The sequence below is a fragment of the Rhinolophus ferrumequinum genome, chromosome 2 (assembly GCF_004115265.2).
Source record: "Rhinolophus ferrumequinum isolate MPI-CBG mRhiFer1 chromosome 2, mRhiFer1_v1.p, whole genome shotgun sequence".
Lineage (NCBI taxonomy): Eukaryota > Metazoa > Chordata > Mammalia > Chiroptera > Rhinolophidae > Rhinolophus > Rhinolophus ferrumequinum.
The window spans coordinates 59480076-59493696 of record NC_046285.1 but is presented as its reverse complement, the minus strand read 5'-3'; the positions used below and the strand labels follow the sequence as shown (position 1 = coordinate 59493696).

Sequence of the window (13621 nt, the reverse complement as noted above, 5' to 3'; positions counted from 1 at the left end):
TTCCTTGACCTGGAAGGAAAAGCATTTAATTCCCTCAAGACCAAACATTCAACAAAGGTGATGATTCAGTCACAAATGCTAAGAGGTGAGACCTAGGGGTGGAAGAATCCTAGTACTGTAAGATTGCAGAGGGCTTGGCTAATGTCCCAGAGGAAGCAGGCTCTCTACTGTTTCTCCACGTATGAATTATTGACCAATACCCACAGACCATTAACATGTTGCCATTAAGTGCTATGGTTTCTGTAGCAGTCAATAAGGAATAATTAGAATGGTCATTCCTGAAACATTAGAAACACACTAGTGAGTTGCTAATGGGCCAGCAGAGCAAAAGTTCAATTCTAATAAGATTGGAGAGGGGCTGGGAGATGTTTACTTATTGCAGCTCATGGAGTAAGGAGGAATCAGATCATTTCAGCCTGCTGCCATCCAATCCCCTACTCCCAGCAGACCTGCAGAATGGACATTAAAACATGTAGCAGCATTATCCACTTAATGAAAAATTAACAGGGTTTCCCAAATAGTTCTGAAATGCATTATACCCACCCAGTCCATCTGAGGTGCAGTGCTGGGAGCATGGAATTGGAGCTTCAGGGGAAGAAACCTTATAGCCAGAAAACGTCCTAGGACAGTTTACCCAATTATCGAGACAGCCATGCAATTTCTGTTCTCAAGTATCTGAACAGCCCAAATCCTACTTATAAGGATGACTGTCGAGGTGGGAGAATAACAACCCTGGATACATGAGTCTTCTCAGAGGTCTTTAAATTTAAATGTATGCAAACCCGGCGTCATGTTTTGAACATTTTAGTCCAGTTTTGGAAACTTTTTAATAAAACAAAATAACTACATTCCTTTGATCTTTAAAAAAACAAATGTTAAACATGAACTGGGAGGTAGAGCGACTGCAAGTAGAAAAGTCGATCATATAATAGCATTTCACGTATAGTATTAGGTTGGTACAAAAATAGTCACGGTTTAAAAGGTTAAAATTGCAAAAACCAGTTACTTTTGCACCAACCTAATATTTCCTACATATTTGGGCATAATGAAAGCAACATTTGAATTCAGGATTCTAAAATGACCTTTAATAAATACCAGAAATGATCTGATAAATAAGGAAGAATGCACTTGCCCTAATTACATTAGAATAATTCAACAGCCATGATTCCACTTTGCAAGAAACAGTGTGAAAGTTACATTTCCACTCTTTGGCTTCATGTTCCTATAGCACAGACAATGTCCCTGGGTCTCCTTTCTCCATATTGCATCCATTCAACTCTATCTTTGAAAAAAGCCAAAAAGGCAAAATTAACCCCAAGTTACATCCTGGTTAGAGAAGATGAACATTTTAATGGAAGTAGTGATATAAAGAGAAACTTTCTAAACCAATATATGTCCTTCTCCCCTGTTCAAAAGAAGTGAGAGTATACAATGATACTCGAACCACTGTCAGCTACCTTAGGCAGGGAACCTTAAAGGAAGCCCAGCCTCATCATTTTACTACATTCAGGGGTGGAAAACAATTCTTGAATATTCTTCCACTTCAGCCACAACCTCTCTTTGCTGTCACTTGTTTACACTCAATAGCTCACTGGAGAGAGGTTTTGTAATATGCACAGACTTTCAAAGCAGCTGTGGTAGCCATAGTTACTAACTCGTCCTCTTGGGCCAGGGCCCTGTGATTTAGTAGCCATCAGCAGGGCTGCTCCTTCTACAGAAATGCATAATGCAGCACAACTGCAGAGCAGCTGGAAATGAGGGCTGCCGCATTTCTGGGGTGAGGGAGCAGGCAATAGCTTGTTACCAGCTCTTTCTTCCTTTCATCTTTCTCAGTCGTTACTTTGATAGCATGCATCTTGAGTACGGTGGCTGAAGGAGTTAAAAAAAAAAAAATCCACATATCTTTTCCTCCCTTTTCAAGAGAAAGCAGCCACAGCTAGCAGAGGGAGCGGCTTTTTCTGCAGCCCATCCTTTTACACCTCCCCATGGCATCAGTTATCTGCCACATGTTCAACAAACAACCCTACCCCCAAAATATTCATTAATGCAGATTCACAGTGAAAATGGCTCCAGATTAAAGCCGAGTCAGTCATAATTGAGAGGGTGCTAAGCTGGATGACTATCAAAAGACATTTGATTAGGGGGCCTGCCAAAACGCAGTTCTAAAACCACAATTTCCATGCACAGTGTAATGGATATTATGGATAATTACCCAGAGTGCACTACTCAGCCACACAGCTGCCTACAATTACGTCCCAAACAGCTTCCTCCTCCACTTCACCCTTCAAGCTCCCCCGTGACAACTTCTTACAGCTTTTCGAGGAGTTGGTATCTTCTTGACATTAACAAGAGAGGGGCCCACAAGGAGTAGAGTGGGGGGTGGGGACGGGGAACACAACAAATGCTGCATGTCCTGGGGCTAAAGTGCACAGAGGGAACAGACCTAGTGCTAGGTTAAGAGAATGGAACATTCAGAGTTCACGGAATGCGTGGGGATTTCAAGGTGGGGTGGAAAGAAGTACTTCCTGAAGAAATAAGGCTGTCCAATCAGCCGAGGGATTCTCAAGGCCACCACAGGCCTCTCACGTGACTTGGAAGCTTGGCATTTATGATCATTCTGGATTAATATTAGTTTCTTTATTAAGTAAGAAAGCAGGGGCCCTTTGCCATCTGTTCATCATTTTCTTTACTACTGGTAGGAGAGCAGAAGATTCAATAACAGCTTTACAAAGAGTCATAACCAGGTTTACCTGCAGCTGTACAGCCTGTGCTTAGGCCCGAGGCAGTGGCAATAAAGTAATAAAAGCTCCTGTTTGTGAAACAGGATAAATCAATAAGGGCTGCCCACATGACAGATTTACTTTCAAAAAGCCTCAGAGAGTTTAGGCGACATGCTTTTCTCAAGCCTCACATAAACCAGGCCATGTTCTGAGGAAAAGAATGTGGGGCAGATGGCTCTCCAGTATGGCTGCGAGCCTAAAACGTAGCTCCATTGCTGCATGACTTAGCCAAAAAGAAACCTTTAGAAAAACACAACAGCGGTCCCAAACTCTGGCAATGAAGGTAGACTGAGTCTTGACAGAAACTGTTTACAATATGAGATGTTGACGTATTTGCATTTTTGTGAATGCTACACAATAGGGAATACCACACGTATACCCTCTTTCATAACTGCCCTTAGTGAAGCCTTCCTTATTCTCCTACCAGTCAAGATTCTTCTTACGTTTGCAAGCCGCATATTCTCTTTTTCTCATCTTAACTTTCAGGCCATTTTCTTCTTCCAAACCAAATGCCAGGTTGTTACCTCCTGCTGTTAACCCTCATACCAACTTAGGCCCTTGGTGTGCTAACATGAGCCCTGGAATTAATGGAACAACATGTAAAACTGCAGTTGTTGCTCAAGTGTCATCCAAGAGTAATGTTCCCTTTTCAATTACACGTAACCCAAAGATACCTTTTGCTCTGTTGGTTTAACATAAAATGCCTAAGTACACACTACTAAAAGAAGCATATGTCAGATTTGTAGGGCCATCATTTCTTTTCTATTTATAATCTCTCTAGATTCTAAATCAAAGAGAAATAAAAAATCAATGATTTGTCTGAATGGCTCCATGATTTGTCTTCTCCATTGAAGTAATGGTACTGGTTCTGTCCACAGGCCTTTCTGTCAATAGTTCTGGGTAAACAGACAGAAACAATGTCAACAATGTTTCTTTCTCTATTAACAAAATAATGAAGGTCTGTGTCATCTCTCAACTATTGTGATGGAACATAATAATATACTTAAAGAAAATCGAAGCTCCTAAGATTGACCTGTCTCTGATAATTTTATTTCTTTAGGTTAGAGTCATTTGAAATACACAATGGGCTAATCGCATTCTGTAATATATTACCAAAGTGTCATACTTCCCGTAGTCTCAGATATAGGCTATGACATGAGAGTTGACACTGAAACAAGTTTACCACTGAAACAACACTTGGAAAAAGACTTTCCAAGAGGGAAAACAGACCCTATTTGGATGTAAGTCTTGACAGCCTCACTCCCCAGATTTTGCAGAAATGTTACTAATACTTTTTATATATTCTACAGTGGAGAACCCCACCTATCCACGAACTGTAAACTGTCCTATTAGTAGGAAGGGCACTGCCAAGCCCAATGGCCAGGCCACAATCTGAATAAGGAGAGCATATTTAACAGTAAAAAGCCTCCGTGGAGAACTAAACAAGAACAAACATCACCATCAGCATCAACAAATAGAAAAGTCATTTGCGTCCGGCTTCCAGTGCTCACCTCCTCGGGTTCTATCAGCTTGAACTCCATGCCTCGGCCTGTCCAGGCAATGAAGTGGGCGTTGGCTGGGTCATCAAGAAGAGTGACCAGGAACTGCCACAACTGAAGAGAACCTCGCCTCTGGTAAGGAGGGCCCTCCCGATACATGGTGGGTTCTTGTTTGACTTTGCCTGTTGGGGACGAAGATACAAATGCAATACTTTAGTCTGAAGTTTCTCAGGTACTTGGGCAAAAAAGAGTTCACACCAATTTGGTGCGAACGAGACTGACAGAGAAACTCTGACATCTCCAAACTTCCTGCTTAGCAACGAACTGGATAGGGCTCCTTACCTTCCAGTCTCTCGGGAACAACACAAGTGTCATCGAAGTACAACCGGGGATCTTTTTCATATGAAAAACCTGAAGGAGAATTTAAAAAGAAAGACTATGTTGTTTAACAAATTCTCTCTGTGTTCTACTAAAACTCTGGATTTAAGAACTAAAATGGGATTCTTCCATTTCAAGTCCTACGCCCTAGTAACTGCTGTATCTATGGCAGGCTGAATTTTGGGGGACTTCAGAAGGACTTAGGCGTTCGTGTTCTGACGGAATCACCTGAGCCTCGGTCAGAGCGGCATCAATTCTTGCTATGAGAGCTAAGACTGCAGGGAAGCACTGAGTCACCAGCTAAGTTTCTTCATATCTTGCTTATGAGGTCTGCATGGATCAGTGTTGCTGGGACTAAGCCTTTCTATCTGAAAAGACATCTCATCTATTTCAGTCGGCCTAGCTGCGTGGATTTGGTTCACCTGTACATACTCTCACCCTTTTTTTCCTTTTAGCGAATATTAATTTCAACATTTCCTACTCGTCCAGGCTGCCCACATACCTCATTCAATTATGAAAGAGCTTGGAGGGTAGAGAAGGTAGCCAAAATGAGTAAAGACTTGGGCCTGTAGAGAACTGTGACAAGCAGTAAATTTAAAAGCAAGATGGAGTTACAATCACCAGGTGGTGGAAGGAATATGAAGCGACTTTCTAGCAATAGATAAATCAGAGGTAAGAAAGGGGAACTGACTGATTCAACAACACGTTAAGTGGAAATGAAAGGGAGCAAGGGCCAAAAGGGAAAGGGGTCAAGAACGGTGGCCCAGCGTTCTCAGTCCTTGAACCCTTCATATACATTCAGCGCTGACCACCATGTCACCGGGCACCCTAACAAGACCAGCAGTTCAAATCCAAGCCAGGTAACAGACAGGCTTGATGGGGACCACAGCCTGCTTTCGGGGTGAGCACTCCGCGCTCTCCTGCACCAGCACACTTCTCCTGGATGGTAAACCACTCATCGGGCTGTGCAGTACAGGTGTATGTGTGCCTGTTGGGTATGCAGAGGGGATAGGGAGGGGAAGCCACTCTGCAGTGAAGGGCCTTCAATAGATTTTGAGAGGGATGTGCTATGACTTGAGAAGTCTACAGGTAAAGGTGCCAAGAAACAACCTGCTGTTCTTTCTGCACAATCAGCCCAGATCAAGTTCTTGGCAGGACCAGCACCACTTTTAAGAGGCCTGGGACTGGGAAAACACTGCCCAACTTAAAGGAAACTGCGATTGTTTTGAGGTTTGTATTACTCATTTTTGTTTTCTCAGCCCCAAGCACTATTTCTCCGCTTAACTACATCAAAGGATGTATATTTTATTGGTATTTACTTATTATTTAGGCCCAATAAACATTTATGCCAGAAACTGTGCTAGAAGGAGGTAGATAATGAGAAGAAACAGACTTGGGACTTGCTTGCATCCCAACTGGAGGAGGTAATAAAGAGGGAAAAAAAGAAATGAGACATGGTGTAATACAGAACATTAAAGAGTGTGCACCCTGGAGCCAGACTAATGGACCTAGATTAGCTGTGTGACCTTGAACAAGTTAATTAATTTCTCTGTGCTCAAGTTTCCTCATTTCAAGACTAATTCCTACGTTATAGAGTTGTGGTAAGAATTTAATGAGTTAATATATATTCTGTTCCATGGATCTATTTATCTTTACACCAGACTGCCAAGAATAGCTCCTGGTAGATAAGCGTGCAATAAATGATAGTTTAAAAAAATTAAGGTAGTTAATTGTACATTGGGCTAAGTACTATTAAGAAATAAACTGGATGATGTAAGAGCTTTATCTTATATCACTGTCATGGATTCTAAATTCCATGAGGATAAGGACAATTTCCTGAATATTTTAGTATCCTCATAGCACCTGGTATATTATAAGTGCTTAATAAATACTTGAATAAATATGAGAGCAGCTCATTAGTAGTCGCCATTAAAAAAAGATTTAAGAATACAGTTCTAACTTTTCAGTCAGGGATTCAGTGACTCCAACAAATTTATTTCCAATTTTGGTACTAGAAAACTGACTTCCATAACACACTGTTACACTTTGTATTATCAATGAGAACTGCACAATCCGTCATGCTTCACGCCTCTTGCCTTGGTTATCAGGAAGCTACTTATTTCCCAACTGTCCATACTGATTTTGATAACTCCAGTGATGTTCTGATGGCCTTATTATAAAGTCATTGTAAGTGTACTACTTCAAAGTTCACACACCTGTTAACCTTGCCAAGTTATTTTTAGAGCTTTTCTTCCTCTAAGGCAGGGGTGTCCAAACTTTTTTCAACGGTTTTCACCAAGGGCCATATGCGGTAAAATGCACAAACAGCCGGGCCACTCACTCGAGGTGAAGTACGTATTGGTTTATTTAAGTAAACTAAATCTATTTTTGGAATTTGCTGCGGGCCAATTAACAATGGATCATGGGCCACAGTTGGCCCGCGGGCCGCAGTTGGGACACCCTTGCTGTAAGGTAAGGATAATACATTCAGAGTATATAGGGAAAATATGTAAATGTAGATTACATTTTAGGTTTGTTTTTCAAATTAATCAGATGAAGTCGTGCCCCTGAGTATCGTTTTGGTGTTATTTTGTGGTTTCTAGTCATTGCCACATGTGGTTCTCTAAAACATCTGGAAGATGCTGTTGCTTTAAGTGAAATTAAGTCAGTTGAATTTGTACCAGCAGTTATTATCAGTTGTGGCCACATCTAATCACTCAAATAAAGAGTGATTTGGCAGGAAGGAAGGGCCTGTATGAGCGTAGTAGAAATCAAAGATTCAAAACAGCATGTAAAGATTCCAGGTGAACGCTAAGGCAGGATGGCTATCTTAGCAATCACAGATGTCAATCAGAAACGCTTATTTCACTGTTTCCCAGGCATCTGTGGTCAAGCAGGTATAAGAAGTAGAGAAAAACCATGGCAGGGTAATTTAGGGCAATTAAGAATGCAGGTCTCTTTGAAACGAACTTCTTTAACGTGTGTGGAGGCAGGGAAAAGAATGGGAGAGAGTGGGGAAAAAGAAGACAAACTTGCTGGATAGCCTGTGTGTAGTAAGCAGCCCAGGGGTCAAATGCCAGACTAAAAATATTTCCTTTAAGAGCATGCTCCTTTCTAAATGTTGTAATTATGCAAAATGTTTTCCTCCCTCTCTTCCCCCACTCCTTCCTAGTTTCCCTGCTGTAGACATCAATTGCTCCTGTAGAGAGCAACCTAGAAGAGAGTCCCAAACAGTTGTGCCACTCACAGTCAGAGGTCCAGTAGATAGCCCTTCCTTCCCAGGGCTGGACACTCAGAATATCCCCAGGTGCCCAGTGAAGCAACACTTGGTCTCCCCTCTAACCAAGTCAGCAGGAAGCAGCTACTCATTGAAACCACTCGAGAACCAATTACTTACAAAAACCAGTCAATGCTTCATAATGCTGTTTTATGGTTCTTTCCACCTTCCTCTAAAAACTCTAGAGAACCATGGTTACCAATTTTGGACGCACATTGGAATCGCTGTGCATTCGCTGTGGAATCCTGGGGAACTTTAACAACTACTAACTCTTGGGTCCCACCCCAGAACTTCTCATTTCACTTTTCTGGGTAAAGCCTGGACACCAAAGATTTAAAAGCTCCCCAGGTGATTCTCATGTGTAGCCAAAGCTGAGACTTTCTACTCTGTAGTAGTTATTAAACTTGAATGTCCATCAGGTTACTGGCTGGTTAAAACAGTGCGTTTCTGATTCAGTAGGTCTGGGGTGTGTCCTGAGAAGGAGCATTTCTAACAAGTCCCAGGTGAAGCTCAGGCCATAGGTTTGGGGAAATCACATTGCTCTAGATCATTTATGGAGATGAATGTGACAAAAAGTAAGACATTTCTGGGGAAGCTGTTCTAAGAAGAAAAGCCTTCCCTGTTTCAATGTTCAGAAGAGAAGTCCTGAACCTACCATCTGAAGTCGTGACACAATTCCTAAGACCCAGTATAGGTCATCAGTGTTATATATAGCTGTATAACCTCCTTGTGTGGGAACGTGGAACTGAGGTTGGTTCATTTTTCCTTCACGTTACCATGTGAACTCTTAAAAGTCAGGGTCATTACTACTGAAAATGGTGGCAGCTCTCAGTGTTCAGGAGCGTACCTCAAACCCTGTGTGTAAAGTACTGAAAGTGTAAAGTACAGTGTGTAAACTGAAGGTTATGATCAATTAGCTCTCATATTCATGAGCTAAGGAAGAGTCAACCTAGGATTTCAAATCTTAGCCTGGAAACAGCAGTTTGAAGTGTCCTTAAATATTATTATTATTTTTTAAAGCTACTTACCTTCATGGCTGCTGGAGAAATAGCCCCCTCTCATGTAGGATGACTGGCAGTTAGGCACTTCTGAAAGAGAAACACAGACATACACACTCTCATCACTGGTTTCTGCAGTTGAATCAGTATTATCAGTTGAACTGCAGCTCTGCGATAAAGCTCCTGAACCTTCTCCTGCTCCAAGGTCATTTTTTGCTCTTGTCCTGGGAAAAAGGTACCACCCCAATAAGCAACATAGAAAACACTATAACCCACCATCTGAAAGTAGGACTCCTAATCAAGAGAACTGGGAGGAAATAAATGATGCCTCACTCTCATCACTTACTCATTTTAGAAATTAGTTAACACTAAACCTGGTGAGAGAATTAATACCATGTTTCCCCGAAAATAAGACCTAACCGGAAAATAAGCACTGGCATGATCTTTCAGGATGCTCATAATACAAAATAAGCCCTAGTGCGTCTTTTGGAGCAAAAATTAATGTAAGACCTGGTCTTATTTTCGGGGAAATACGGTAGGGCTTATTTTATATTACGAGCATCCTGAAAATCATGCTAGGGCTTATTTTCCAGTTAAGTCTTATTTTCGGGGCAATGCGGTAGAAGAAGAAATTGGCTTTTAAAAGGCCAAACTTGGCCTTCTGCCTATAAAGATTGTGGCGTTAGGAGGGGGAGGAATATCGCTTTAGATCTTTCCCAATTTGCTCTCCTTTACAGTTGACGGTCACATCCAATTCTGCTGCAAGAGGTGAGGGTATTTTTAGGTTATAGAGATTAGGGGATTTGAAGCTATGAAGTTAGGACAAGAACTGGCAGGAGTCGGGGACTGCAGTTTAGCAAGTACATTTTCACCATGCTGGAACTGTTAGAATGAAACCCAGGCTCAAGCAATCTCTTCTTCAGGGATCATGTTATCAAGGTGTCCACTGAAAGAAAAGACAGTGAGTTGAGTTGTGCCCATGTGGGACAAGCCTTTACCCCAGGAATACCACTCAGATCAAAGAATTAGAGCTATAGTAACATCTGCTGGGTGTCTTGCTTTAATGGAGTAGGGTGGAGTGAAAAACACGTCAGAACAGATTAAATGTCATCCTCAAAGGAAAAATGCTGGTTATGCCTGCTCCTGAGAAAAATACATCAAAACCTTCAGGAGGAATGCCAGTGGAAATTTTACAAGCTATCAATACTTATACTTGGTAATTTTTCTATCATAAAGCAACAGATGTCTCCCTTCTGCCTATCTCCCCAGCCTTTCCCATAACCAATTCCTGCCTGAACTGAGCAATCTATGTATTATCACACAGAAGGTCAAGAGCAAATTCTATGCCCTATTCCATTTGCAAAGGCCATTGAAGTACATATCGCCCTACGCCTCCGCAGGGTCTTCAAGAAAAGCATGTCTGGGGAAGGCTGAAAACCTACCCACCACCCTCAAATTCCTCCAGCACCAACCGCAAGAAAAGAGTGAAAAAGTTTTAAGTCATTTCTGAAAGAAGGGAAACTGAAAAGGAGGAAACAGTTTCTAACTGCAAGCTACAAAATCCCAACTCTCCTTTTCCCTAAGGATCTCACTTAATAGGCCTGGCCTATAAGATACAGTCAGTGAGTGAGTGTGGGGGCGGGGGAGGGAAAGGAGTCCCCAAGTATAGCTTAAACTCTTGATATGCTTTAGTTCAGAGACAACTGTAGCAGACAAGAGCATCCCGTAACCACATAACAGGCGCCCTAACGTGCTCTACCTCTTCCTGGGTACACCAGCAGCCGCTGAAGGACACAGCAATGCTCCCAGATGAAAGCACTGCAACAGATGAGCGAATCCCACGAAGCAACCAACAGAACAGCCTTTTCCATGGCATACCCAGAACCATACACAGCTAGGGCATCCAGGTGCTTTCTAAGAACACCATTCATTTCAAGAATAGAAAAATCCCACCCTACGTTGGAACTCTCTTCCTTATACTCATATTGAAAGTTTAGGGGTCTGATGTCTTCAAAAAGAAAGCCACAGAACTAGGGCAGAACTAAAATGCAGAACTAATATTTCCTGTGTCCAGTGCCCTAAGGTAATAGGTCTTAAACAGGGTGTCACCCAGATTGGACCCTAGCAATTCTTCACACGTGGCCTCAGAGGTGTACTCTGCACCACTTTTGAATGCCTACTGCACTTCCTACCATTTGGTTGGCTTTTCTGTTTTGTACTCAGTTACGCATAAACATGTCTGCTTTACTAGCTCCTAAATTTTTTGAGAGCAAATTCTATAAAATTATTCTCCAAAGGCCTGCACATGGAAGACACTCAATAACAACTAGATAGATGAATAAGAGAAAGAAGAAAAGAATGGCATATATTCATACTAACCTGAATCAACGCAGTAATCCCGGGGCTCCTGCTTGATTCCCATTGGTGACTGGAACCCATGTGCTGGGGGGCCTGGCATGCCTGGGACCCCATGTTCATAGAGGGGGTCATGGTATTCTTGCTTGAATCCCTGAGGGGGTGGGGGAGCTGCAGGGACAATAGGTTCTGACATTTGCCGGTGGTAACTAGGGCGATTATCTCCAGGAACTCCTGACTGAGGAGGGAAGGGGTGGCAGGGTTCAGACAGTTGTCTCTGAAATCTGCAAGAAGAAAGTAGTTATACTGTTTAACTACAAACATGATGAATACCTACTATAAGTTAGCACTGAGGATTAGATGTTCAGATTAATGGAATTATTTGCAAAGTACATATTAATATTTATTTTTGGACATTTTATCTTCTTTCCAAAATTATGTCATACATTTCAAACCTCTTCAGTCAGTACTGGCAAAAAAACAATCAAAGCAATGACATGGTAGCCTCTTATTTTCCATGCATGTTTATTTCATACACAGTCTATCTATATGGTTGGGTCAGATTATTATCTGTATAAACTAATTACTTGCAAACAGCCCTAACATGTACATATATATTTGTTCACTAGTTCATTCATTCTCTCACTGTAGATAGAACTAATTTTTAAAGACCAAAAAGTACAAATTAATCAGTTAGGAAATGTAGTTTAAAAAAATGTAGTTTAAAAAATTTTTTATAATAACAATAAAAAATATAAAACCCCTACAAATAATCAGGAAACGTCTACACCATGTAAGAATAAAACAGTAAACCTGTTTTCTGAGGAAAAGAGAGAAGATCTAAATAAAGAGAAAATATTTAAGACTTTGAAACAGTTGATTCACTGAAAATTATTTTTATAAAAGCAATGCCTTCCCAACCAACTTGACAAAATGATTCTAAACTTTATTTAAAATATTAAATAATTTTTGAAAATAATGATCCATTAGCTATTGACAAACATTATAAAGCCACAATAATTAAAACATCAATATAAGAAATGAAAGATAAACATTATCAAAAGAATTGAATGGAAAGTCAAAAACTGTCAAGTATATTTCAAAATTTACTACTTGTTAAGGTAGGCATTTCAAATCAATTGTGTGTGTCAGGGTGGTGGGGAGTTAGACCCGTTTTATACCACATGCCTAAATAAATTTCACATGGATTAAAGATTTAATGTGAAGTCATAATAGTACAGTAAATATATATATATGAAAACATGTAATCTTGGAGAAAGAAACCTTTATATACATCAAACCAACAGTAGAAATTATCAAGGTAAATATGGATATGCCTCCTTGTATAAATTTCTAATAAGTCAAAAAACTCCAGAAACAAAACCTAAAGAAAAACAACAAACAGCCAGGAAAAAAAATCTGTAACAGTTAGAAAATACTAGAAATAAATCCCCAAATTAAACAAACGGGGGGAGAAAAAATCTCTAACAAACATAGCAATTGTTGATAATGTTGACATAAAGGGCTTTAAAAAATCAATAAAAGATGAACATCCCAACAGAAAACTGGGCAAAGGACATAAATTGGGAAAATCATTAAAGAAGAAATGTTAATGGTCATACATAAACAGAGTTTAACTTCATTAGTAATAAAAAAAAGTACTACATAAAGAAATCGTTTTTCCTGATCACTTAGAGGATGACCAGTCAGTTAACAAATCTGTCTGGCACATAAAAAACACTGAAATCATAGATATGATTAGATATAACTACAAAAGATCGTCACCAATGCAAATGTCTAACAGGGAAAGTGGCTAAGAATGTCGTCATATAGCCATTCAGTTGAAAGGAACCATCAAATATGATATAATATGCAAATATGTATGGACATACAAAAGTATTTTCAATTTATTAAGGCAGGATGCGAAAGAGTACAAAGAGCATCAAATTTTTGCAAAAATAAAAAAAGTATTTAGGGTGTCATATAAAATCCTGGAAAGATTTGCACCTAAATGTTCACATTGCTTATCTTTGGATGGTTATGATTTTAGGTGATTTTCTTTTGTTGCTTATCTACAGTTTAATAACAAATACGCATTATTTTATAATAAGATAGACTAAAAAAGCCTTTGTTATTGTAATTTAACGAGTATCATTAACATCCTTTAGCTATAGAAAAATCCAGAGGCGTGCCAACTGCCCTTGCCCTGTTAGTAAAAGGGAAAACCTGAGGTCCTGAAGTGACACCACTTACTACAGAAGTGATGGAGGGCAACATTGTCTTGGCTTCAGTTTCCTCCTCTGTAACATGGGGATGCAATATCCATCTAAATGC

General features: G+C 40.3%; 1 protein-coding gene across 1 annotated transcript in view; it reads right to left on the bottom strand.

Annotated features, from left to right (window-relative positions):
* ETV5 (ETS variant transcription factor 5) overlaps positions 1-13621 on the bottom strand; it is a 58699-nt gene that overhangs the window by 5631 nt on the left and 39447 nt on the right. The window contains exons 8-11 of the mRNA XM_033087891.1: positions 11312-11571; positions 8963-9022; positions 4622-4690; positions 4292-4461 (exon numbers count right to left, since the gene is read on the bottom strand). Of these exons, the coding sequence (XP_032943782.1) occupies positions 4292-4461; positions 4622-4690; positions 8963-9022; positions 11312-11571 (559 nt within the window). The remainder of the gene's footprint in view (positions 1-4291; positions 4462-4621; positions 4691-8962; positions 9023-11311; positions 11572-13621) is intronic.